This window comes from Crinia signifera, chromosome 19, assembly GCF_055691185.1.
Source record: "Crinia signifera chromosome 19, ASM5569118v1, whole genome shotgun sequence".
NCBI classification, from domain to species: Eukaryota; Metazoa; Chordata; class Amphibia; order Anura; family Myobatrachidae; genus Crinia; species Crinia signifera.
In genome coordinates this window covers 94,042,678-94,070,651 of record NC_139226.1, presented here as the reverse complement: position 1 = coordinate 94,070,651, position 27,974 = coordinate 94,042,678, and the positions used below count along the sequence as shown (strand labels likewise).

The 27,974-nt window shown below is 45.1% G+C and overlaps 1 protein-coding gene across 2 annotated transcripts; it reads left to right on the top strand.

The window, feature by feature from the left end:
• VAMP3 (vesicle associated membrane protein 3) lies at positions 1-27,766 on the top strand. Of its 2 annotated transcripts, XR_014464000.1 has the most exons (6): positions 1-166; positions 21,072-21,147; positions 22,578-22,736; positions 24,436-24,487; positions 25,123-27,036; positions 27,175-27,766. XR_014464000.1 is itself a non-coding variant. In XM_083162945.1 (5 exons), coding segments are annotated over exons 1-5 (309 nt in total). In that variant the 5' UTR covers positions 1-164; the 3' UTR covers positions 25,143-27,766. The 2 variants fall into 2 exon arrangements, 1 of the variants encoding a protein (XP_083019071.1); XM_083162945.1 differs by having other exon boundaries at positions 25,123-27,766.
• Positions 27,767-27,974: the final 208 nt, after the last annotated feature.

The following is a 27,974-nucleotide window of genomic DNA, read 5'->3' as shown; positions in this document are numbered from 1 at the left end:
CACTCCCGCCTCGTCGCCAACGGCAGAAGTTTGTCTACTGACGTCATATAAGCCTCGCCCAATCCCCTCAGTGCCAAACTGCCTGCCGTGATATCGCCGCCGCCTGTCCCGTGACAGTTCCCCGGGATCCCGCCGTATTCCGCTGCCACAGACCGCCCGGATTCATGTAAGTGTGTTTGGCTCCCCCTGCAGTTGGTCGGTAGTGGTGACCTGTGCGGCGAGCCGCCCTTATCCCTCCGCTGACAGCAGTAAAGTCCCTGCTTTACCCCCTCCCTATTATCCCCCCCGGGCCTTGCTGCTGCAGCCGCTGATCAGGTGTTATGCCCTGACATGGGACTGGCAGCCCTCCTCATGGCTGCTGGGGTCTCTAGAAGTGGCTAACTGGGGACAGTAGCCTGGGGTAGGGTCATTTACCCTAATAATGCTGCTTCTGTGTCAAGAGCTGCTGTAAGTTCAATGGCCTAGCTTGCTAGTACATGCCAAGTAACATGTATAACTGTTATATATACAGCATATGCAAGTATAAAAGTTAGTATACACAAGTGCTGTACATATATGTTTGGTAACAGGGGGTACATTGCTAAAGTAGTCCGCACCTTGCTGTTCGATATGAGGGTGTGCAGGATAGTGACCTGTGTGATGGCGGGATTGTGGCTGTGTGAGGAACAGTCAGAACAAATAGTAGCTGACATAAAGCAACCGATCCAAATTCCGTGGTCTTCCACGCAGTGGGCCTGATTTGATCAGCAAATTTGCAGGTTGAGCGATTATCGAATGACTACATGCGTGTGCTAGCCCAAATAGTGACGGAGACTGCGTATGGATCGTAAACGCAATGCTTCTGGTGGTTGACGTACAGGATGTCAGCGTTCGGTGGTGGACAACTGTTGTTTTCCAGGAGTCTCCGACAAAAATGCAGGCTTTTCCCGGTAGGGGTCTAAGAAGTCAGCGCTGGCCTCGATCAGCCTGTCTCTGTTGCAGAGTTGTGGAAGGGTCAGAGTAATGCACATTTGTGTAGGCTGGGAAAATTTAATGGTTTGTGAATTGTGTATGGATGTGGGAAAAGACTAGCGATATTTTCACAATTCACTTGCGTAGGGTGGGTTTTGGGTGGCTGCGATGTCATCTTTGCAGATGAGTGATCTGGTCTGAATCAGGCCCAATCTTCTGTTTGCACCGCTGTCCTGATTTTGGTCCTAGTGAGCTAAGGTAGTAACATGACAGTTGGTCCACAGCTCCTATTATCATGTTATTAGAAATGTACTCAAAATGTGGAAGTACTCTCAGATCAGACGGGAAGTTGTACAGATGAGACGGCAACATATTTTGCATTAGAGCAGGGGTGCTCAAACTATTTTGTTCTGAGACCCCATTAGACAATAGAAATGAATACAGGACCCCAGAAAGTTACTACTGAATTGCCACCACGTGTGCTCCAGTGAAGTAAAGTGATCGCTATTGTGACAGGGAGGCAGTAGGTAATGGGGGGGGGTAGAGGGAAGCAGTGGATGTTTACTTAATGAGTTATCCCCCCCCCCCCCCCCCCCATCCACAGACTCATTTGCCTGATGGTCAGCAACATAGTCGTGACCCCATGCTGAGGTGGTTGGGACCCACTTTGGGGTCAGGACCCACAGTTTGAAAACCGCTGCATTATAGTGTAATTTATATAATCTATCCATAATGGTATAGTGTGTGTGTGTGTGTGTGTGTGTGTGAGACAATTGACCCACTGTAAGCACCTCGCCTCTCTGTAATTAATAGATGTGTGCAGCAGCATGTGACGATCTGTGCCCTTCCCTTGGTGTGTATGTGATTGTTCTATTGCACGGGTTCATGGATAGATCTGATCACAAGACCCTGGACATGTAATGCTCAGCTCCGCCCTGCGATATCTGATTTTATTTTTATTATTGTTTGTTTATTTTTTTATAAACTAAACTTGGTAGATTTTAATACTATGTACAGTATGTGAGCATTGACAACAAGGAATTGGGAGAAGAGCCATGAGGTACGGAGAAGCGAGGCCTAGGAGAGCGGCCATAGTGTAGTCTGACGCAGGGCCAAGCTGTCCGCATTACAAGAGTGCTCCGTATCCTTTTCCCAGGGCAATTCTGGCTACAGAAAGAAGGCTGCACAGAACACCTTCCCATTAATAACTGGACCAATGAAGAGTTTGGTGACCGATTCTCTATAATTCTATATAGGGCAGCTGCATTTGTACTATTGTTGCTAAGCATTCATTTATTTTCTGTAATTACTAAACATAGGGGGGTAATTCAGGCCTGCCAGCTTGGCTACATATATATACTGCCTAGTGAGCAAGTGAACGCCACTCTGTCAAACGCAAGCCCCACCACCACTCAAATCCCTGCAATACCATGCAAGCGGATGTGTACGCTTACACATCCACTCACATGCGGCTGCACGGAGGAAAAATCATTCAATGGTCGCTCACCATCGAATGATTTTTTTTTTTTCTCCTCCCTTCATAGATAAAAGTAAAGGTCTGTATACGCCGGGCGATATTGCCCAGTGTGTAGGGATAACGATTATAAAGCAAATCGCTGGGCTGGCAGTATACTAACCAGCTACTGTCAGGATTCTGATGCCAGTCTCATGTATGTACTCCCTTTTGTAATACTAGCATGCAGCAGTAGTTCCCAAACTGGGTGCCACTGAGTACTTACATGGATCATAGATGATTAGATTTGGCCTGTGGCATCCCTTGATTAGATTTGGCCTGTGGCATGCCACAGGCCAAATCTAATCATCTATGATCCATGTGATAAACACCACCAGTGCTAGTGGGTCGTTCACAAGCAATAGGTCTATTTAAAGCATGTGTGTACCAACCACCTCTGTAACTGACCTGGGTGACGGGTAAGCATTTAATGCCTCAGTAAGAAACTCCTGGGCTTAGGAGGTGCCCTGTATAAAATGCTGATACTACAGGGTGCCTCAGTTCAAGCACGTTTGGGAACTGCTGCAGTATAGTAAGGTACAGCCGCACTAGCTAATTCACTGTCTACCTCTACAGATATTTATTTATTTATTAACAGTTTCTTATATAGCGCACAGATTCCGCAGTGCTTTACAGAGAATATTTGAACATTCACATCAGTCCCTGCCAGTCCCCAGAAGGGCTTACAATCTATATTCCCTACCACATGTACACGCACACACAGACATTCTAGGGTTAATTTTGGTTAGGATCCAAATAACCTACCAGTATATTTTTGGATTGTGGGAGGAAACCGGAGTACCCGGAGGAAACCCACGCAAGCACGGGGAGAATATACAAACTCCGCACAGTTAGAGCCATGGTGGGAATCGAACCCATGACCTCAGTACTGTGATGCAGTAATGCTAACCATTACACCATCCGTACTGCCCCATGAAGATATGAAGATGGGTGACCATATTACATGAAATAGGGGCTCTGTATAACAGTAGCTGCTCTCCTGCAGTAGTCACCGCTATGTGTCATGTCAGTGATTAGCAGAATGCACAGGGTGAGATAAGGAAGGTCACTGGCACACTTCACATTCTAGAATGTAGCCTTAACTAGATAATAGGCTTCATAGCATGAGCTATTATGGTCATGTGAGGAGTCCTCTGTACAGCAGCCAGCCCTATATATGGCTGTAGAGAATGGGCAGAATCCATCGTATATAACCGAAAGCTATTCCAGTTCTCTGTATAGCCAGGCACCAACAGACGTGCAGGATAAATGTCATTTATAGAGTAGTGGGGCAGAGCAACAATGTCACTAATTGGCTAGTGGAGAGGTGAGACTGCTGTGCATACACACTGAGCGGTTTTTCCCCAGGGTGGACGGCTTTCCATAGCAGGACGCTCGCCATTTTAAGGGAATCAAGGGTTTTTGCAAACCATTGAATACATCCTCGCTGTACAAAGCCCCCTTGCCGCCCGCATTGAATAGAGCACAGTGGCGTAAGTTCGTCGCAGTTGCCCGGAGGCAAGATAAAAATTGGTGCCCCCCTCCCAACACACACACACCATCCTATATAAATATATGTATGTATGTATGCAGGGCCGGTGCTAGGGTGTCCGGCGCCCTCCTGCAAACCATACATTTTGCGCCCTTTCACATTGCCATTGCAACAAGTTGCAGCCCGATTGTGAGAGTGTATGCAACATGTACATGTATGCATACACCATCTCAGTGCTGTGTCCACAAAATGTTGCAGGCACTAAAGATGCCCATACACGCTAAGTGAATCGCATATGTTATGGGCTAGATCGCATCGCATGGCATGCAAGAGGAGATAGAGGTGGCGGAGTGTTGAGGACTGGCAGAGGCACTGGCACAGCACACTGAGAAGAGGGAAGGAAGGGGACGCGGCGCTGCTGCCTGTTCATCATTTGATTGACAGCTGACAGGCACAGGTAGCAATGGGTAGGGGGCGGATCCGGACATGACATGTCATCCAGGCATTCACAGACAGAGCTACATGCCTCAGCGCAAGTGTCCGTGAGGAAGAGGGGGCAGGTCACAGGAGGAGGACAGTGTGTGCGCAGTGCAGGGAGCTGCTCAGCCTCTCCATACTGCCGCCCGCTGTCAGACAGGCGCTGCGGGCGGTGTGCAGGAGGCAGTGACAGTGAGGGATGAGGCATCTTTAGCAGAGCAGGGAGGGAGACAGCGCCTTTTCAGCATGGCACCTCCCTGCTTTGCAGGAGCTGCTGAGTGGGTAGCGCCGGCCCTGTATGTATGTTATGGATATTATGTTTGGAATAAAGAGAGTGTGACATTTATGATCCTTCTATGAGGAGGAGACAGCCACAGAAGCGATATCTAAGGCTTTCAATTAACTTATTCAAACTCAAAGGGGAGGAAAAGTGCCCCCTTGGGAGCAGGAGCCCGGCGGCAGATGACTCCATTGCCTCCCAGAGTTCTGCCTCTGATACAGCATATATACGTCTGTTGCAGAAAGCATCCTAAGGTCACCTCAACCTCGCTGTTGCCTAAACTTAAGCCCCCTACTCTGCATACTTAAGCTCAGGATACCAGCAGTTGGGATTCTGGTGCCTGTCTTCTGCCCACTAGCCGGTGTCGGTATTCTGACTGCCGGCCTCTTGTCCACCAGGATGCTAACCGCATCGGGTGCCCACATTAATCTCTCCTCCGTGCGCGTTACACAGCTTCTATTTGTGTCATTCCAAGCTTTGTCGCATGCTAATTTTTCCATTGCAATGCCCTTTACTCGTAAAATGGTGCAAATCAGAAATGATGTGCAGCATACCTATATTTTTTAGATGCAGCTAGGAAACGATCTGCAGCATGCCTATATTCTGTAGGTGCAAATAGGAAATGATATTCGGCGTGCCTATACAGGTTGAGTATCCCGTATCCGGGCATCCTGTATCCGAATTATTCCAAAAACCGTGTTTTTTTTTTTTTTTTAAATAATTCAAATTTATTATTTATTTATTTTTACCCCCCTAACCCTTTTTTTTATATATATATATATATATATATATATATATATATATATATATATATATATATATATATATATATATATATATATATATATATATATATATATATATATATATATATATATATATACACACTTACCAAGTCCCCCGGCATCCAGGGCAGGCCTTCAGCATCCTCTCTGTCGTCTTCAGTGGTCCCAGGAGTGCATTGCTCGAGTGTGTGCGCACGCCGGTGACGTTACCGGCACGCCTGGGAACTCGCGCAATGCACTCACTCCTGGGACCGCCGGAGATGAAGCTGAAGGCCTGCCATGGACGCCGTGGGACCATCGGGGACCCACCAGGGGACAGGTAAGTATGTTTAAAAGAAAATTATTCCAAAATACGGAAAAATCAGCAGATAGATGAATGCTGGAGATGCGGGGAGGGGAGTGCAGATTTGATGCACATATTCTGGATGTGTGGTAAAGTCAGAGAAGTATGGAGGGAGGTAGGAGGACTGGTAACAAAAATACTGGGAAAAGAGGTGGAACTGACCCCCCAGAAGACACTACTTCACATCGAGGCACAGGACACAAAACAAACAAACTTATACTTTTTCAATCAAGTCTTTATAGCCACAAAAACGGCAATAGCGCAGAACTGGAGACCAGAACAGATTCCGTCTCTGATAAAGATAATAAACAAAATAAATGACGCTTATAGAATGGAGACGAATGACAACACAGTAAATATCAAGACACTCTAAAAATGGGAAATATGGAAACAATATCTCGAATGTGAAGGAGACGCCTTCTGGGAGGCCATAGACACCTCAGATATAAAAGAAATAGAATAATATATTGTTGGAAAAACTGACCAAATAATGCTGGGGAAACACCCCCCCCCCCCTGAAAATTAGCAAACCCTGAATCTTAAAGTGTGAATGGAAGTAGAATGAGGGATATTAGTTATGTGAGAGATAACTATGCCCAGATGTAAATGTAAAAAGGTGGCGTTAGGTGAGAGATAACAAAGCCTGAAATTGTATGTATGTAAAGGTGCGTACACACGGTAAGATATAGTGCACTATCTAGCATGCTATTCGAAACTAGCTAGATAGTGTGCTAGATTTTGCACTATCTACCTAGTTTCGAATAGCATGCTAGATAGTGCACTATATCTTACCGTGTGTACGCACTATCCGATGCACGCTCCCGCCGGTCGTATGGGAGGGAGCTGATTGGGTGAACATGCAACTCAATCTGGCTAGAAAGCATAAGATAGTATAGTGTAGTACAGCTGTGATTTCATATAGTATATGATATCTTATGCACATTTTACGTTATTTTAAGCACAAATCTTATGCTTTTGACCACTGGGACTTTCCTGGGAAATCGTATACAATATCATACGGAACATAAATCGTACCGTGGGTACGCACCTTTAGTTCTGATATATTGTATGGAATGTATTGTAAGTATTAAATGTATTGTATGGCTTTTATGTAGACCTGTATGATATATGACCATGTCTGATGTATGTTTTTTTTTTAAAATTTGGAAAAATCCCTTATCCGGAATGCTTGTGGTCCCAAGCATTTCAGATAAGGGATACTCAACCTGTATTCTGTACACAAAAAGCTACAGTAGTGTTTTCCAGCAAAGCACTGTAATACCCCTTTCAGACAGAAAATTCCCAAAAACCCAGGTATTTCCCGGATACAAAAACCCGGGTAGAACTAGGCAGCAAGGTGCTGACCCCCTTTCACACAGGAGCAAAAACCCAGGTATTTCCCGTGTCGACCCCTTTCACACAGAAGCCGGATTTTTCCTGCAAAACTCTTTGTGTCATAAGAATAGGACAGTTTTAAAGGCACACAGAGATGAGGTCATGAAAAGTGGGTGGTGACTGCTCACTGCATTGCATTAACCATGGCATGACACAAGGATATGTTGTAAACAAGTTATATTGTTTTTATATACTGGAAGGTACATGTTACCTCACATGGCTGTCAGTATATTTGCAATGTTTGAGTACACTGTGGCATCTTTGACTGTCCCAGTCATCTACCGATATCCTCCTCCCCTCACTGCCAGCAGCTCTCACCTCTTGCTTCTACCAGTGGGCCATGCTATCCTTTCTTCAGCTCCCTAATGACCTCAGAGGCCAGCCCCATTGCCATGCCCTCCCAGCCAATCAGAGAGTCCCATCCTCACAACCAATCAGCCAGCACCCCACCAGAAGAGCCAATCAGTGCCTAACAATGTGTAATAATCCCAAAAACCCGGGTCATTTCCTTTCAGACAGCCGGTGACCCGGGTTTTTGGAATACAGACCTGGGGAAAAACCCAGGTAAATTCCTGGGTTGAAGCCCTGGCATTTTAGACCCAGGTAGACCCTTTCAGACAGAAAAAAAAACCCGGGTCTAACCTCCTGGACCAGGTAAATTCCCGGGTCTTTTTTTCTGTCTGAAAGGGGTATAACGTAGCTTTTCATATGTAGATATAGCCGCAGCCACACACACAATGTAGGCATACCGCATATCATTTTAAACAGAAGCTGCTGCTTGTGCATGCCATTTTGCAAATAAGACTCATTGTAATTTAAAAAAATCACAAGCGGACACCTTCTCTCCTTCCTTTTTTTTTTTTTTTTTTTTTTTTTTTTTTAGCTTAAAAATATGTCCGATATCATCCAAAATCCCAGACCTTTGTCAACTTGGACCCTGTTACATTTACCACAGTGTGTACCTCTGTACAAGTCTCTATCTATAAACATGTTCTAGGGCGTGTGCTTTATTCCAGATGAAGAAGTCCTGTGATTATGGAGTATTGCCAGGGAATTTCCTATTATGCCGTAACTGCCCACAGCCGTGACTCATTGACATAGTAATTGATGGATAAAACCTGGCATTTAAAGGGGTTTAAAGGCTTTCTATAGGGAAGGAAAGGTGCTGTCCATAACAATGCAAAACTATGTAGCACAGCGCTCAGTATTAGGTGTATAAACCAAATGGAATGGTTAGAAAACATTCAATTTAGTCAAAATTCTAAAAATAATTTCATATGCAATCTCGCATATAGACCAGAGAAATGTACAGAGAAGCCTTTTTTTATCAAGGCTGTGATGAAAAGGGTGACCTTCTACCAGTATTCCCATTTTGAAGGACCCTGAACCGTTTTCTGTTGCCAATGAGTATGATGCCAGACAATAATAACTCGCTCTTAGCTGAGTAGTACATGTATTATTGCTGATATATCTATTGCAATATAAACTGTATAAGTTATTATTATTTTTTGTTTTTATACAGTATTGGATGTGTTTGAATGATATAAAGTGTAAGTTGAACACAAAAAGAAAAAAAAACATTAGTGCAACTTGTATTTGCTGGCAACCATTGAATCGTGGCTTAAAGTTAAGCATTGTTAAATATGTGAATGAAAGAAGTATCTGGCCATCAGCCTGCTTGGTCAAATTATGTATTCTGGCACAATGCAGAGCTTATACCATAATATCAAGTAGAGGTGTTTGCCACGTAAACGCATATTATTTTTGCAAACATTTTACATCCCTACTTTGTGCTGCTGGAGGACCTTGCTCCTGCCATTATATAACACCGTAGCTTCCTCCATTCTCCTCTTCACATCATGTCACTGTCCCTGTCACATGCTGCCCTGTCCTCACTGACACATCATTTATTTCCTGATATATTCTGTGCTGCTGGAGGATCTTACTCCTCCCACTATATAGCTCTCAGTCTGTGGCTTCCTGCTACCTCCATTTCCCTCCTCTCATCATGTCACTGCCCATGTAATATGCAGCCCTGTCCTTACTGACACATCACTCATACAGTTGAAAGAAGAATTCCCAATTTGAGGCACTCATTCAACTGACAGCAAATATATTGAATCCCGTTGAGGGTATACCCTCAATGGGATTCAATATATTTGATGTCAGTTGAATGAGTGCCTCGAATTGGGAATTCTTCTTTCTTTTTTCAATTTTATCAGTAACATATATTCCCAGGGAGCACCTCCAGAACTTAAAGGAATATACAAGATTTAGAAAAATCTGGAAATAACTGAATCCTAAAAAAATAGTTAGTCTGTGCGGACCACTACAACTCTTCAAATGACACATCACTCATCTCAGATATACTTTGTGCTGCTGGGGACCCTGCTCCTCCCACTATATGACTTTTTGTAAACATAAACTGCTGTGTTAAGTGCTGAGTGCTATACTGTATACTGCATACAGGAACACCTAGACTATGTCTGAGGCATTAGTTTACACAGTGTTCTGCTTGCATTCTCAGGAGGGTGCAAGCAGAAATTTGCTTGTCCCCTCTGTCTTATGGCAGCAATTAAATAGATCTAGACACTTACCCCAAGAGCTACATCCTCACAGTGCTAATTCAAGATTTCCCTTTGTCTGTTGCTTCCTGATGCTGCCATTCCCCTCCCCAGTCATGTGTGCCCTCACTAACTCAGGGGCAGATTTATTAAGCTTGGAGAAGAGATAAACTGGAGATAAAGCGGAGAAAAGGTAAAAGGAGATAAAGCACAGCCAATCAGCTGTGTTTGAAAAAGACAGTTGGGAGGTGATTGGCTGGTGCTTTAGCTACTTTTCACTTTTCTCCACTTTATCTCCAGTTTATCTCTTCTCCAAGATTAATAAATCTGCCCCTCAATCACATGGACAGGTCATGTTCTCCCAGATTATCAGCTAGTCCCCATTTCCGATCATCTGATTGGCTGCTGGTTGTATTATCCTCGCTCCTTTTAAATACTGAGGTTTTAACAGTGTCCACTATAATGGGATATGGTAGCTTTCCTGCAGCGATTGACTCTATTCATGCGTTTGTCAACACAAGACCGTGTGTGTGTGTGTCCTCACACTGTTTATGTGTGTGTGTCCTCACACTGTGTTGCCACTTTACAGGGTTACAGTGTGCTTGTGTCTACAAACTTTTTACGGAAGAGGTAATGGTGCTAGAAAGGTGCACAGCCCCAGCAGCACAGAGTATATCAGGAGATTTATTTATTTATTTTTTGTTTTGTTTTTCTTTACTGGCGCATCCAAAATCTTTATAGTAAATGTATTCACTACATTATTATGTACTGTGTAGAACAACTCTGTGTCTAATCACAGACCACACCTGTGGAACAGCACAGACTGTATACATTCCTGGGGACTTCCAACATTCATTTCTATAGCAAGATGTGCCATGAGACCCATCTCTATGGATCGCTGGCTGGGTACTGATTGTATTGCATATACCGTATTAATGTAATCTAGACTAGTCTGCGCATATGCTGCCATCTGTTCTTCTCTGACTACCTGCATCATTAGGAGTGACTTGTTATTTATAAGTAGTAAATGTTGTTGGCTTGTCACTAGAGGGCAGTGTTGGGTCATTCTTCTGTGTGACAGATTAGCTTTGCTGAAGAGGGTATAGTCAGATTCCTGCAAAGGTGTCTTCGATTATTGTCTATGGAGTGGAGCTAACACCATAGCAAGTAAAATGCACTATATCAGTGGGCTGTCTCAGAGCACTTACAGGGGTGCCTGAAATTGGTGGTCCAGGACCAACTGAAATTATTTATGGTCACATAGAAACATAGAATTTGATGGCAGATAAGAACCATTTGGCCCATCTAATCTGCCCCTTTTTTATCTTTCAGGTAATCTCAACCCTTTTTGATCCTTATTTCTTTGTAAGGATATTCATATGCCTATCCCAAGCATGTTTAATTTTCTCTACTGTCTTAGCCTGTACCACCTCTGATGGGAGGCTATTCCACTTATCCACTACCCTTTCTGTGAAGTAATTATTGCTAACATTTCCCCTGAACCTACCTCCCTCCAGTTTTCAGTACATGTCCTCGTGTTCTATTACTTTTTATATGTAAAAATCAGGGGGGGGATCCATTTGATGGTGATTACAAATATAGGTACTTATGTAATATCTGGACTCCCGTTTTTCTTATGAGACCGCGTCCCCTCACGGGGCTCGCTGCGCTCACCACGCTTCGGGCACGGTGGCTCGCTGCGCTCGCCACACTATATAAAATCAACTCCATGCGTAGTTGGATAGTAGGGGTATGTAAAAATGGGGTGCATTTAACATGGGAGTCCAGATAATACATAAGTACCCAAATATATTTATTAATTTACAGTTTCTTATATAGCGCAGCAGATTCCGTTACAGTGTCTTATATAGCGCAGCAGGTTCCGTTACAGTGTCTTATATAGCGCAGAAGATTCCGTTAGTGTCTTATATAGCGCAGCAGATTCCGTTACAGCAGGGCTTGACAAATTTCTATAAAATCTAGGAGCCAGGATGAAAATGTAGGAGCCAGATATACTAATAACAGGGACAGTGCACGCCGAAGCTGTGCACCAAAAAAAAAAAACATGCCATAATACACGCCATAATGGCCATTGCATATACTACACGTCGTAATGTCCATTACACATTTATACCAAACATCATAATGCTCATTACACAATATGCCACACACTGTAATGCCTATTACGTATAATACCATATGCCGTAATTACATATTATGCCACATAAGTTCCGCTTACCTACATGCTCGTTGATATGGGTTTCATGCTTGATGCCAATGGTTCACATGCTCTGTCAGGGGTAAATTCTTGTTGCTATGGGTGCCCCTGTGGGAGCCCCTCGGCCTGGCCTTCCACGGGGCAGGCCTGTAGTAGGCTGTAGTTAAGGCCGGAGTGATACAGACAAAATGCTCCCAGCAGGGATACAGATAAAATGCCCCTAGCAGTGCCATAGATAAATGCCCCCCAGCAGTGCCATGCTGCCAGTAATTCCACAGATATAATGCCCTTAGTAATGCCATGCTGCCAGTAGCGATACAGACAAAAAGCCCCCAGCAGTGCCATGGATAAAATGCCCTCAGCAGTGCCATGGATAAAATGCCCCCAGCAGTGCCATGGATAAAATGCCCCCAGCAGTGCCATGGATATAATGCCCCCAGCAGTGCCATGGATATAATGCCCCCAGCAGTGCCATGGATATAATGCCCAAATAATACTCACTGCCCTGGCAGGCCTCTTCTTATCTGAGGGGAGAAGCAGAGCTCAAGTGTCTCCCTCCAATGGATGACCCCGGCTGCCAATTCAAATATGGTGGCAGCTCATAAGCCGGCTGTGCGTCCCCCGTGCCCCAGACTGCTCGAACGGGGCACCCTACAGCCAGCCAGAGCTGATGCCTGTCCAGCCCTAGTGAGCCACTCTAAGCAGAGGTGATCAGCGGCATGTCAGCGCAGCGGGTAGCACCTGGAACAGCGGGGAGTCACTGTTAACCGCGCTGACACACCTCTGTTTCACCTCTCCCTCTGCTGAGAGTGGCTGTCAGCAGTTCCTGCGCTGAGCTGAAACACCACTGTCAGGTCGGCGCGTCAGCGGTCCGGGGAGGGCGCCTTAGTTACTTACAAAACTGGCAGGGCACGGCAAACACTATACTTGTGTGCGGGCCCTACGGGGGGTGGCCGGGCTGCTGCCTGCTGGGGCTTGTGCGGGGATGGCCTGGCTGCTGCCTGCTGTGGCTGTGTGCGGGGGAGGCCGGTCTGCTGCTGTGGGCTGTGCGGGGGAGGCCGGTCTGCTGCTGTGGGCTGTGCGGGGGAGGCCGGTCTGCTGCTGTGGGCTGTGCGGGGGATGCCAGGCTGCTGCGGTGGGCTGTGTGCGGGTGAGTTCGGGCTGCCACGACCAGATTCTGCTTCGTCCATTAAAAAAAAATCTGGTCGCCAGGAAGCAGAATCTGGTCGCCCTGGCGACCGGGATTTGTCGAGCCCTGCGTTACAGTGTCTTATATAGCGCAGCAGGTTCCGTTACAGTGTCTTATATAGCGCAGAAGATTCCGTTAGTGTCTTATATAGCGCAGAAGATTCCGTTAGTGTCTTATATAGCGCAGAAGATTCCGTTAGTGTCTTATATAGCGCAGCAGGTTCCGTTACAGTGTCTTATATAGCGCAGCAGGTTCCGTTACAGTGTCTTATATAGCGCAGAAGATTCCGTTAGTGTCTTATATAGCGCAGAAGATTCCGTTAGTGTCTTATATAGAGCAGCAGATTCCGTTACAGTGTCTTATATAGCGCAGCAGATTCCGTTACAGTTTCTTATATAGTGCAGCAGGTTCCGTTACAGTGTCTTATATAGCGCAGCAGGTTCCGTTACAGTGTCTTATATAGCGCAGAAGATTCCGTTAGTGTCTTATATAGCGCAGCAGATTCCGTTACAGTGTCTTATATAGCGCAGCAGGTTCCGTTACAGTGTCTTATATAGCGCAGAAGATTCCGTTAGTGTCTTATATAGCGCAGCAGATTCCGTTACAGTGTCTTATATAGCGCAGCAGGTTCCGTTACAGTGTCTTATATAGCGCAGAAGATTCCGTTAGTGTCTTATATAGCGCAGCAGATTCCGTTACAGTTTCCTATATAGAGCAGCAGATTTCGTTAGTGTCTTATATAGCGCAGCAGATTCCGTTACAGTGTCTTATATAGCGCAGCAGATTCCGTTACAGTTTTCTATATAGAGCAGCAGATTTCGTTACAGTGTCTTATATAGTGCAGCAGATTCTGTTGCTCTCTAAAATTGCAAACAGTGATTAAACAAACCGACATAGAGGTTGGAGGGCCCTGCTCGCAAGCTTACAATCTATAGGGATAATAGGAGGGATACATAAGGATAGAATTCCATAGCATGGCAGTCCCTCCAGATTACAAGCCAGTCCTGTTGGGATGGGATGCAATTAGATATGACCGCTAACGAAGGGGTTCCGGAATATAAGCTGCCTGAAGAGGTGAGTTTTCAGGGATCCCTTGAACAGGTTTCCCCCTGTGTGCATGGCCACGAACGCATTCGTAGCTGTGCAAATGGGAAGGATTTCAATTGCGCAAGGTGGTGTGGGGCAGCGTTTACCTGCTCACTGTGCTCTGAACTCAGCCCAGCGAGCAGGTCTGAATTGGGCCTGAAGTGCAGCGTTTATACAGAGGGTATTGTGATCCTGCTGCTTAATTAAGGGGTGGGGGCTCTGGGGGTCAACAGCTACGTATTGCATCTTTGTTAGCAGTCCAATCTGCGGCCCTGCTCTCTTCCCATGCTAAAACTAATGCAGGGCATGCTGGAATGTGTAGTTCAACAACAGCTGGAATGTCAAGGTTAGCCATCACTGACCTATACAGTGGCATGATTACTTAATTCTGCTGCTGATTCCCTGCCTTTAGCAGTGCACAAATATGACAATATATGTACCCAAGAACCTCACCTGCAACGGGACCCGGCAGGGTTGACTGTATGGGCGAGTGCATACACCATTGCTGGGGTACAAGAGACTGGGGACAACACTAACAACCCACGGGATCGTGCATCATTGACTATATAGTTCAATATAGAAAATATCATTAATAATCATCATTATGCTGCATATTGTTAACAACATCGTAGAGTGTGTACGCACCTTTTTAAAGTCGGCAACATTGACTCATAATGTACACTCATACTTCAAGTACCTTTTTTAATTATTGCTGATAAGTATTTGTTGCTACAGATCTGTGGCAGGAGATTTGTACAATTGTACTCTTTGTACAATGTTCCTGGAAAGTGCACGTGGATTTGGGTGGGAAGGACATAAATGAAGGCCTGGTAATTCACTTGTACAAGCTGCACTGTACTTGGCTCTGTCTCAGTGTGTTAATAAAGCTCTTCTGCGATTGCACAATGGCTTCTCAGACTACCTGTACTTCTGTTCAGGATAAAGGCCAAATCCTGCATACCATTTCCAGTTGCTTAGAGACGATTGGCTTCATAGGAGACGCAGGTGAGCTGGGGTCACAGCGTGCATGCAAGTCTATGGGCACCCTTGGTGTGACGCTGATTACCCCGCTGTGAACTTACCTGAATGAGATGTCCCTTTAGGTGACACCCGATCAGGGCTGACAGAAAGGTGGTGATAGTTATATGACGGAGTGCAGATTCCTCCTAGAAAAGTATTCATATTCTGTACATGTTCTCAGTATCCTGAATTCATTAAAAAATAAAAACTATATTTTTTATTTTTGTGGGGGTGGTTTATGTTCTAAAAAAAAAAAAAAAAGAATTGTGATGGGTGCAATGAATTGGCACCTGTGTGGCGCTTTCTGATTGCCTTTCATGGTAAACATGTCTTTGAAATACTTTTACTTTGATGAACTGCGGCAAAGTAATAAACTATGTGACCATTTACAATGATACAAAGAGCATCCGGACAGTGTATACCGGTAAGTTTGTTACCGTGTTTCCCCGATAATAAGACATCCCCCGAAAATAAGACCTCCCCCAGATTTTGGAAATGTGTCCAAAATAAGACCTCCCCCGAAAATAAGACCGATTCAAATTTCAATCCTGTGGATTGCAAACAATAAATACTAGACCCCGCTAACCTCCGCTAACCTCCAGGTGATCTTCAATCACCTCTGAGGTATTTAGAGACAGAGAGGAGGAGAGGTGTGTAAAGGAGGCTACGGTACGTTCCCTCTCTTTAACTGGGGGCATGTTTACAAGGAGCACTGGGGGCATGTTTACAAGGAGCACTGGGGGCATGTTTACAAGGAGCACTGGGGGCATGTTTAAAAGGAGGACAGGGGCATGTATTAAAATAAGACCTCCCCTGAAAATAAGGCCTATGGTGTTTTTTGTGGGTTGAAAAAAAATAAGACAGTGTCTTATTATCGGGGAAACACGGTAGTTAATAGCATGCAACTGTCTGGAAAGTATGTTGTTTCAGAACCTTTAGTAAAAAAGACTAGTTCTAGGCACTGAGAAAGCATTCCAGACCGGAGGACACTGCATTCTCATCCTGACTATCCGTGGTTCATACTGCCCTGATTGGATTATTATAATAGTTTTGTGCTGCCCTGATTGGATAAATGTAATGGCTTGTGCTGTCCTGATTGGATGAATGTAATAGTTTGTGCTGCCCTGATTGGATAAATCTAAGGCAAAAGCATTTGGTATAGGTTCACCATGAATGGAGAGTCTGCCCGGCACCCCTCTCATCAGTAGCCGAAGCCAAAAGCTTTAATTGATAAATGTTGATGCTTTAATGTGCCACTTTCACCCACATAGAATAGTGTGTAATGTAGTAATTGTATTGCTGGACCAATGTATTGTTTTTCCTGTGTTACAGAAAGTCTATAAATGCAGCTATTTTCTCATCTAGGCACTTGGCCTGGGTATTCCCCATTGTAGCTCATCCAGATAAGCAGAATCAAGGACCCCCCATTTTGAGGGTATATCCCTGATTCCAAGAGGGCACTTTGGTTGAATACAGAGCCAGCGGGATAAAAGACTTCCTTAAAACTAAATGGGGGGGAGCTGTTGTTCGAGCTGGAGTGGCGCTACCAAGGACGGCACAACTAGCTTGAATAGTACAAAGGAAAAGGGGGGATTTTGTTAATCGCACAGGGTAGTGAAATGAAAAGAATAGTGGTTGGTGGACCCAGGTAATAGTGGATGGTATCAGAATAAATCTCTTTCTCGGGGTGTGCTACCACTGAACAAATTTATTTAGGCAAGAAATTTGAGCAAAAAAAAAAGAATTGTCGCTATGTACTTTTAATCTTTATCTTTTTAAACCAGTAGCTTGAATAGTACCAGATCTGTGCTTCAGAATGTGCCAACCAAAAGCTGAGTGACCATCCCCCACTTTGCCCTTCTGGTAAGAGTGACTAGTTCTGGGTGGTCTTTGATTAGAAAGGCATGATCACCGCTAGACCTTCTGTTGCTGTGTGGAGATCTTTGTTATGTTCTACACAGCAGTTACTTTCTTCTACGATCCCCATGGCAGCCAAGACCATGGGATTTCATCCCTCTCCTTCTAGTTACAGGCTGTATTTTTTTTCCTTAGGACCTCCCCTTTCCATTATAAATCCCAGCTCCTCCCATTTTCCGGTCTCCTTTTTTAGTTAAAAGTAGGCAGAAAAGGTTTGTTTTATTTTATAGAGCTTAACTAAAGTATGCAGGGAGCACTCTGGGGGCAGAGCAGCATGGGAGCGTGACCCAGTCGGGTTTCTGCCCATAAAATGTACCTGGGAGTGTGGCCAGCCTTGAATCCTGCCTAGGATATGAAAGCACAGAGCTCCAGGTATGAGTAAGTCTCCTCAGCAGCTAGCGCGGCAGATACAGGCATCGGTCCGCGGTTTCGGTTCGCAAATTACAATTCCCAAGAGGCAATGAGCTTAAGCGCGACATCCGGAAAATGGCAGCGTGTACGCATTCAGCGGTAGCTAGGCGCACTACAAGGCCCATAATCCAGTGCGCGTGACGCACTTTCGGTGCGGACAGCACGGGGAAACTGGCAGTGTGGATGCCTATTTTATTCTCATTTGAAAACAGCAGGCAGTATGCAGACTGTTGCTGCACTACACCCGAGACACTGATCTAGAGGTATGATTTTTCCTGGATATCAGTACATGCTGCATTATTACTCTTCTATGCCTTAGCATTAAATATATGCAATATTTAACTTTAGGTGCTCCGACCTTTTCATACCCCCACTATCCACGTCGGCGTGGAGTTGATTGTATATAGTGTGGCGAGCAACTGAGCCCGAAGTGTGGCGAGTGGACGCGCATAACTTCACAGGTATTATGCTTCCCCTCGCTGCGCTCACCACGCTTCGGGCTCCGTGGCTCGCCACACTATATAAGATCGACTTTACGCCGATGTGGATAGTGGGGCTATGAAAAGGTTGGAGGACACGTACCGCTGCCCCTCGCGGGCTCGCTGCGCTTGCCACGCTTCGGGTGGCGTTAACAATGGGGGGGGGATGGGGGGGGGGGCATTTGTTATGTAAAATACCCATAAGGGTAGCTATACAATGAAAAATCGGGTCCATTGGCCCATTTAACATTGTTCCCTATGTAAAATTGCGTCCATCGCATTGGTCGCATCGCATGCCTTAACTTAAGGCATGCGATGGACGCGATTTTTTAAATGTCGGGGAAAAGGCTAAAAATAGCCCTAAAATCGCATCGGTCGCGTCCATCGCTTAAGGTATGCGATCACCTACGACGGGCGCCGTGCTAGGAAACAAGTACCAAACTTCTTCCCTCTTCCTTTTTTTTTTCTTTCTCAGCTGGTAGCGAGTGTTTAATCTATTTTAACCACTTGAATGTTCTATATTCTACAACAGATCATTATAAATGATATTGTTATTGTAATCCTAATTGATGAGTCATGGTCATTTGTGACTATCAATCAGTGTATTGTAGTTTTACTACATCTTTCAGTTACTGTAGAAATTGATATGCTTAATATACACTTTTTTATGCTTCAATTAAAAAAATTTACAGAAATGAGCTCCTGTCATTCCTCAGACCGGTGATGAATGTTTTTTGGGCACACACATAGTCCGCAGCGCTATACCAAGACTATTTGAACATTCACATCAGTCCCTGTCCCAGTGGAGCTTACAATCTATATTCCCTACCACATGTATATGCACACACAGACATTCTAAGGTTAATTTTATTGGGAGCCAAATAACTTACCAGTATATTATAGTGTCGGAGTACCCAGAGGAAACCCACGCAAGTACGGTACTTGTATTATTTCACGGCGGCAGGCTACGCTGTCTGCATAGCCCAATGGCAGCCTAGCGTAGTGTCCCCGTCAGGCAGCGTAGTTACCATACTGTCCTGGCAAGCCTAGTGAGCGCTTCTCACACAGCGTCGGTAACCGCCAGATGCCCTTTGCTGGCGGGCGCCAGTGGAGAGGCGATCAATCTGCCTGAGACGCACAAGCATCCCATACGCTTGTGCATCTCAGTAATTTGTGCGGCAGAGAAACGGTTAGGGGTTCGGTAGCGCGTGTGTCTCGTGCACAAAGGGGGGGGGGGGGTGTGGTGCACAAAAAAGGAAGCCTTTGCCAGTGCTCCATTTCAAACCCCCACTATCTATGGTAGCCCCAACCTGTTCATACCCCCACTATCCACATTGACGTGGAGTTGATTTTACAAAGTTTGGCTCCCAACCGAGCCCGAATCGCGGCGAGCGGATGCTGCACTCGCAACACTTTATAAAATCAACTCCACGCCGACATGGATAATGGGGGTATGAACAGGTTGGGAGGAGGGGCTCGCCATGCTTCGGGCTGACATGGATAGTGGGGGTTGTTTCAGGAACACATTCACACCTGTCATGTCAGGCAGGTGAAAAATTGTCAATGGTTCCCACACAATGTAATAAGCGCTGACACATCGCTGACTGACTACGCTAACTACGTAAGCTCTGGTTAGGCGTAAACGTACACACAATCGCAGACTGCGCTGGCCGTGCTGCCGCCGTGAAACTACACAAGTACGGACTATACAAACTGTACAGTTAGGGCCATGGTGGGAATCGAACCCATGACCTCTGTGCTGTGAGGCAGTAATGCTAACCATTACACTGTTCATGCTAGGGCATGGGTCTTCAACCTATGGCCCTCCAGATGTTGTGGAAACTACGAGTCCCAGCATGCCTTGCCACAGTTTTAACACTCCCTTATAGCAAAACTGTGGCAAGGCATGCTGGGATTTGTAGTTTCACAACATCTGGAGGGCCACTGTTTGAAGACCCATGTGCTAGGGTGCCTAGAGGACCAACATGCATATTGGCATAAGAGTCGGTTTAAAGAAAAAAAACTCCATTTCATCCTTTTGCTTGTGTCGACCCATTCAACCTAATGCATGTCAACCTTTTTCATGTGCCAACCGCATAGCGCAGTAGACTAATACCCCTTTTACACCAAAATCCCTGGTCGGGCCCTGGTCTTTGAATATGGGAGTTTCCAGGGTTGGACCCAACTTCATACCCCATTTACACAGCACTGTGACCCAGGTCTGCGCCGTTTACACTGAACCTGGGTCAGCCCTGCTTTTCCCTATGGATGACATTATAAATGTCCATTTTAGGACTGATAAACTGCCATCCAACCTTCCCTCAATGATTTAAAATAAAAATGAAAAGACATAACTAGTTGGCATTGAAAAATGTTGGCTTGTTTATTTTGTAAAATAAATGTCGTTCCCCCCCCCAAAAAAAAGAATATAACTGATACTTCATCTGATTCTGTGTGCACTGCCCATATCCTTCCTGGCTGCTGTCTTTTGCCACTGCAGCGCACTGTGGTAAGGCGACCAGCACTTCTGGTATCCTTTCAGCACTACCCGGACAATTTACACCGCCCATAACCCAGGTCCAACCAGTGTTCAACTCTGGTCAGGACCTGGCCCCTTTTACACAAAGGCATAACCAAGGTTGGACCCAGGTCAGCATTGGTGTAAAAGGGGTATAACTAGTGATCCTAGGGATGAAGAGGGCACAGCCATTATTGGCCTATTAAGCTGCACACATGCATGCAGTAAGCCCCCATCCTTTCTGTATTGTGTGTGTGTTGGGGGAGGGGGTTTAGAGGTGTAGTATATTTGGGCTGCTTACCATATGGTTTACTAGCCATTGTTAATCCATTTTAAACCTAATTTTGATCCATTTGCGGAGTCCTAAGCTGACTTTGCTGAGCTGTCACTAGATACACAGGAGGCTGCAGCTTCTAATCTCTGGCTCTTACAGGTCGTCACCCGCTGCGCCCGGCGATGGCGCCAACAGTAACCGACGCCTCCAGCAGACGCAAGCTCAGGTCAATGAGGTGAGCAACTCATGTATGCGATCACCATTGTAATAACCATTCACCCAGTCTCCCGTCAGATCCATGTGTCGGCACGTGTCAGCACAGCAGCGTACTTTCCAGACTATTCCATTCATCATTTACATGTCATTGAACCCAACGGTTGAGTGCCGGCCTCCACGCCGGAGTTAATCTGTCTGACGTCTGCAGCAGCAGTTCTCTATTCATTGAGTTGATTCTGTTTGCCAGGCTGCTGTGGGTATTGTCACGCTGTACGCAGCCCCACAGCAGTACTCACAGACCTACTTCTGATCAGGCGCTGCATTTATCACACATAATGGACAGCTAGGGCTCATCGGACAGGCATTCAGCAAACTGGTTTCTAGAACATGCTTATTTTTGGAAACCCCTTTGTCACAATGCTTATTTTTAGCTCTGGATGAGAGGATACAAATATCTCCTTCCTTCCTTCCTTTTTTTTTTTTTTTTTAAATAAGTAAAAATAAACTTCTGCCCTGTCCTCGGAAATGACTGCTTTCTGTTCTGCATGCTGTGCTCCAAATAAGCTCATTGATTTGGGTGGGAGGTGTCTGTCTGTGAAGAATGGATAGTCCCATTCACAATTGTAAATGTGGGTTGTTATTTTTTCGTTGCCCTTCTGTTCCATTCATCCTTTTTGTGACCGTCATTGACTTGTACATCTGCTTCCAATGGATGTACTGCCAACTGCTGTGCACGGTAGTAGTAATCTGCCAAAAAAGTTAAACTTGTGAGACGATGAGGCCATTAGTCCAACACTGTTAACACGTTCTATGCTGCGCAGCAAAAGCGCGAAATATATTTAAACGTTGCAGGAGTTGTCAGGTTCCATTGACGTCACCACAGTCCAAACAAACAGCTGATTCTACATGGAGCCTGATTCTGGGCGATATGTGCAGCTTATCAAGTGCCAGATAGCCCTCCTTGTGCCAAGACGAAGACAGGACCACTCGCACACATCGTGCCACATACCTTGCCCCCCCCCCCCCCCTCCGGCTTCCCCTGGCATACGTTGGCCACCTGCGTAGCCAAGGGAACCCCCGGTTTTTTCATGCGGGCACCCATAAACCGTCCCCATTTGACGACACCCCCCCAAATCCTTCTGCCTTGTACTCTCGTCCCAAAACCTACAAGCTGCTCGCCAACTATGCAAGTCGCCGAAGCCGTTAGCAAAGGTGAGCTGCACATGCATACACCACCCAACATAGCAACTGGGTAGAATTCGTCCCTGTCGGAATGAATTAGAATGACCCCCATAATGCCTTTTGAGGAGCAGAGTTTTCATGGGGGAAGAGTTTATTTTATCTACCCCCAAATAAAATTACATTGTCATTGCTTCAGATTTGTGTAATGTATGTAATTCAGATAAACTGTTTTATGGACTTATATAATCACATTTCATTAAATGTCAGGTGGTGGACATCATGAGAGTCAACGTGGACAAAGTCCTTGAGAGGGATCAGAAACTGGCCGACCTAGATGACCGTGCCGACGCACTGCAAGCCGGAGCATCCCAGTTTGAGACCAGCGCTGCCAAGCTGAAGAGGAAGTACTGGTGGAAGAACTGCAAGGTGCAGAGCGCTCTGTCTGCCCAATCTTAATTAATGGGATGTGCTGCAAACATGCAGTATATTCTCTAGACCAGGGGTGGCCAAACAGGTCCTCGAGAACCTATTTTTGAGATCTACCAACGGTTCATGTTTTCCAGACCACCTAGCTGGTGCACAGCTGTAGTCATTACTAAACTGTCATATTACCCAGACCACCTAGCTGGTGCACAGCTGTCACAGCTGTAGCCATTACTAACTGTCACATTCCCCAGACCACCTAGCTACAGCACAGTATGAACTGTCACATCCCCAAATCCCCTAGCTGGTGCACTTGTGTAGTCATTACTGTCACATAACCCAGACCACCTAGCTGGTGCACAGCTGTCACAGCTGTAGTCATTACTAACTGTCACATTCCCCAGACCACCTAGCTACAGCACAGTATGAACTGTCACATCCCCAAATCCCCTAGCTGGTGCACATGTGTAGTCATTACTAAACTGTCATATTTTCAAATCTGCTGCATTCATCCCTACTATAGATCCACAGGTGGCCTGAGACACATGAACTGTTGGCTACCACTTCACTAGACCAGTACTAATGTTTCAGAGTGTAACACCGTTCAACCATCGATGAAAAATTTAATGTCAGTTACAGTAAGTCTATGAATGCAATTTGAATCCATCAATTTAGGCACACTGTTTAATAATGAGAGGAGCCATACAGAACTATAGTATAATAAATGCACTTTACAAAATAACATTGTGCATTTATACAATCAAAGTGGGCGGGCTCAGACTGTATTGTAGTCATAATTGACAGGACCCTACAGAAAGTTTGTGGGCTAAGTCATGGTGGTTGTCTATGGCCCAGGAGTGACAGATGACCCAACAGGAAGTAGGAGGGCTCAGACTTACGGTGTGCACACACGGTGCAAATTAGTTTTTTGAGTATATAGTCAAAATCGCAGTGTTCAGCCGCATGCGATATTGATGTCGGTATCGCAAGTAGAAAAGGACAATGCAGCACAGTCTATTTGTACTATATCGTAACGAGGGCTATGCTGCCCAGCGGCCGCCGATCGCACTGTGTGTACACACCATTAGTGGTAGCTCCATAGTTGGGACACTTTAGGGCGTGTGTCTTCAACCTATGGCCCTCCAGATGTTGTGGAACTACATGTCCCAGGCAGTGTTCCCTCTAATCTGTGCGTGCGTGCGCACACAGCTCGACGAGCGTGCGCACAGACATTACAACAAAGCAGCAGTGGTCCCTTTTTGCAGTTGTGGACTCAATTAATATGTGTTTCACCCATTCACTACATTGTGGGCTGTGTTTTAAATGTTTAATACCATTTTGAAGTAAAGTTAACACATGCTGAATGTCATTTTCCAGTTATATATGTGACGCACAAAAATTAAAATTTCCTTCCAAAGTTGCACAAACAACATCTTTTGCCGCACACAGCCTTCGTAACATTGGAGGGAACATTGGTCCCAGCATGCCCTGACAGTTTTGGCATGCTCTTATAGGAAAAAATGTGGCAATGCATGCTGGAACATGTAGTTTCACAACATCTGGAGGGCCTCAGGTTGAAGGCCCATGCTTTAGGGCATCAAGGTCAGGAAACTGTAGCAGATGTCTCCATAGCTCTGTATAACTGATGAAATAATTGGGAAGAAGTAATCCCCCCTTTTTTTTTTCTTTTTTGTCTTCCTAGATGTGGGCAATACTAATAGCGGTAGCTGTGATAATAATCATCATTATTATCGGTGAGTATTTTTTCTTCTCTACATACTGCTGTGTATATTTATCTGAAATAAAACGGTGTCATGTGTCTTAAGCACTGTGATCTGACCTTTCATTGGCTGATGGCAGTATGTTCTAGGCCTGATAAGGGTTGGGATCATTTGGTCGACAGTCATTAGGTCGACATGGTTCTAAGTCGACAGGTTGTTAGTTCGACAGGTTGTTGGTTCGACTATGTCAACAGTCAAAAGGTCGACATGGGTTTTTTCACTGTGTTTTTTTTTTTTTTTACCTGAATGTCAACACAGTCGACATGGACATCCCCTTGCATTGCTTGCTGTGCTCGCCTCGGCACACTATTGTATTCTTCCACCACGCCCTAGTGGATGGTAGGGCTTGAAATACCACCTGTCGGCTTAAAAAACAGTGAAAAACCCCATGTCGACCTTTCCACTGTCGACCTAGACATTGTCGAACTAATGCCCTTTTCATGTGTCGACCTTTTCCCATGTCGACCTAATGACTGTCTACCATCATGCTGTAGACCAAATGACCACATCCCGCCTGATAAATGGGTGACAGTAAGGCTCTGCATGGGGTTAATGTTCCTCTCTCCTTCTGAACTTTGAACTAGCGTTCTTTTTATTTAATTTTTCAGTATGGGCCACGACAAGCTGAAGATAGATATCGACTGAAGCTGGCCGTTGATGAGCAAGAATACTCTGTATCTTCTGTCGTTTTAAGTCCTTTTTAGTAGTTTAGGGCTCGTACTTTCTCTTGTTTGGGGTTAAGTGCCTTTACTGAGATATTTTGATCACTTCTTTTTTTTTTTTTTTTTTAAATGCAACAAAGCACGATTGCACAGTCTGATTATAACCCCCCCCCCCCCCCCCCCTCAAGTTCATCCTCTTCCTGGGTTTGGAGGGATTTTCATGAATACATTGATTTACATTGTGCACTTGTACTACTGTGTAGCCGCCTATGAATTTTTGTAAGACTTACTGCGAGCCTGCCTTTTTCTTAAAATATAACTATATAACAGGGCTTTTACGGACTAAAATAAGGTGAAGATGATAAAATATCACAACATTCCAAAAACCTGCCAATAGTGCCTTGGCTTACCTTGATCTGATGATTGCGGACACCTATTCCCCTTTCTTGCTAGAACACCGTACCATACGGCGAGTCCCATCCCGCAATGGCAGGTTGGTCCAGTTATCGCTTAGCCACTAGGAAGAGACCAGAGTAGAGATGTATGAAAATGTAACCTAGCAGTTGCTGGCAGCCTAACGAGTGACGCTGCCTTACTGGGAGCTGATGGAACGTGGGTTGTGTAATATATAAGATTGCCCCAACTCTTGCTGTGATCTAGGCCCTTGGTTAGGATGTTATGTACCAAAGTCCACTAAACTACCCATCCCATGTTACACACACTCCTATTTTTTTTTTTTTTATAGTTTTATATAAACTACAGTAACTTGAAAAGTGTGTTTTGTATATATCTTGCACTTTAAGCTGCATTTAACATTCGTGCCTTTGACTCAGGCCTTTGCCAAATGTTGTCTCACTAAAAGGTCCATTGCTTTAGAGGTTTCTGCTGAAAGCAGATTCCACTACACTGTATGGAAGCCGTTTCTTCGTTTTAAACAAACCAAAACACTTACAAGTATGCCTTCAGTCTCGCCTTCTCTCCAGGCATGGTGTAACGTTTGGTTGATGCAATTGTGCCTTCAATGCCCAAATGGCCCATCTAAAATCTGTTCAGCTGAGCGGGCTCAAACGATTGCTACAGCTGAATGAACAATATCATTCTTGTGACAAGGCAGCAGATAAATCTGTGCTATCCTATGTTCTAAGCCTGCTCACCGCATCTGCTGGAGTCCCTGCTTTCTGTAAAGGTCCCACTCCTGCCCCATGTATCATTCCCTAAACTTACCCTGACAACTTCCCAATTATCGAACTATGGAATCACGCGGGTTAGGGCATTTGTGGGAGTGTGCCACATCCCATTTCTATGACCCTGGCAGTTCTGATAAATGAAGCGTAATAAGGGTAAGACATTTGTTTTGTATTCTTTTCCACATTAATTGATTTTGTTTAATTGGTCATGACAGCCATGTGATGTCACATGGTGGACACCGCTACCCATTGTATGACATCACCCACCGTGTGACATCACAGGGCTGTCATAACTAATATAGAAATAGATATGTGGGGAGCGATACGTTATGTGAGCTCATCTCGGCGTATCCTTGTTAGTGTCAGTAAGTTGCAGCGTTCTAATAAGCACTTGTCACCTGTCCCCTGCTGGCTTCGCAGCGTACCTATGATATAAAGTTAATTCCTCATTAGCCAAAGCATTCAACTGTAGCATTGTATATTCATAGAATTATTTAAATTTGCTAGATTCAGGATTCTAAACCTACTGATAGTCAGCACTGGAACAGTCGCACTGTTTGGACCGCTTATACAGAAACGGCCTCTGTTGCCTTTCTCCGTAATGGACTTGCTGACACGTTGGATTTACTTGTATGTAAGACTTACCTGCAAATGGAGATTACTTAGACCACATGTCTTCAACCTGTGGCCCTCCAGATGTTGTGGAACTACATGTCCCAGCATGCCCTGACAGTTTTGGCATGCTCTCATAGGAAAAAATGTGGCAATGCATGTTGGAACATGTAGTTTTTCAACATCTGGAGGGCCACAGGTTGAAGACCCATGACTTAGACGAATGTTTACTGTCTTTTTAGCCAATGGTGCTTGGAGCTGCACCTTCCCCTGAACAGTTATTACCAATTCTTACAAATACACTTTTTTCCCCTGACAAAATATTGCAACTTATTTTCTAAAGTGCGTTTCTGCCTAAGTGTGCCTTGCTCCAATAAGTGCCTGGTTCTTCTACCGCAAAGTTTGCAAACCCATTTGTTGCCAAAGAAAAGGATTCCACTGGTTTTGTCAATCAAGCTGATTATCCATGTACTAGACCTGGTTGGGCCGTAGGGACTTGGTTGATCGCTCGTATGGCTTTCCTAAGGGGGAAGGAGGTTGGGAAACTATTTGACCTAGACAACGCCTGTCTAGATGCTGCACTGAAGGGGCTGCCCATCTTTGTTATACCCCAAGCTGCTTTTGGTGGTTTTATAAAGTTAATGTGATGATGCAGCAAAAAAGAAAACGGATTTCGGTATCCTTGTTCATGAATTCAGGTAATTGCTTGTATGTGGGTTTTAGGTCTAGCAGTTGTGTAAACTGTTGTGAACTAACTTGCTTTTGTTGTAATAAAGTCATTTCTGCAGTTATTACAATGCTTCGGCCTTACTTTCAAATCGCAATGTGCTTATGAAGCTGTGATCTGCCTACTGTGGACAACAGTTGAAAATCTGCAGGATGATCTAAGGCACTGGTTATCAAACTCGGTCCTCAGGACCCCACATGTGCATGTTTTGCAGGTAAACCGACAGGGGCGCTCAAACTGACACATTTTAAAAGATCCACTTGTGAAGCTAA

Coding starts and splice junctions, on each gene's coding strand:
- VAMP3 (XM_083162945.1), top strand. Junction 22,737..24,435: donor ACTGGTGGAAGAACTGCAAG/GTGCAGAGCGCT, acceptor TTGTCTTCCTAG/ATGTGGGCAATACTAATAGC. Junction 24,488..25,122: donor AATAATCATCATTATTATCG/GTGAGTATTTTT, acceptor TTAATTTTTCAG/TATGGGCCACGACAAGCTGA.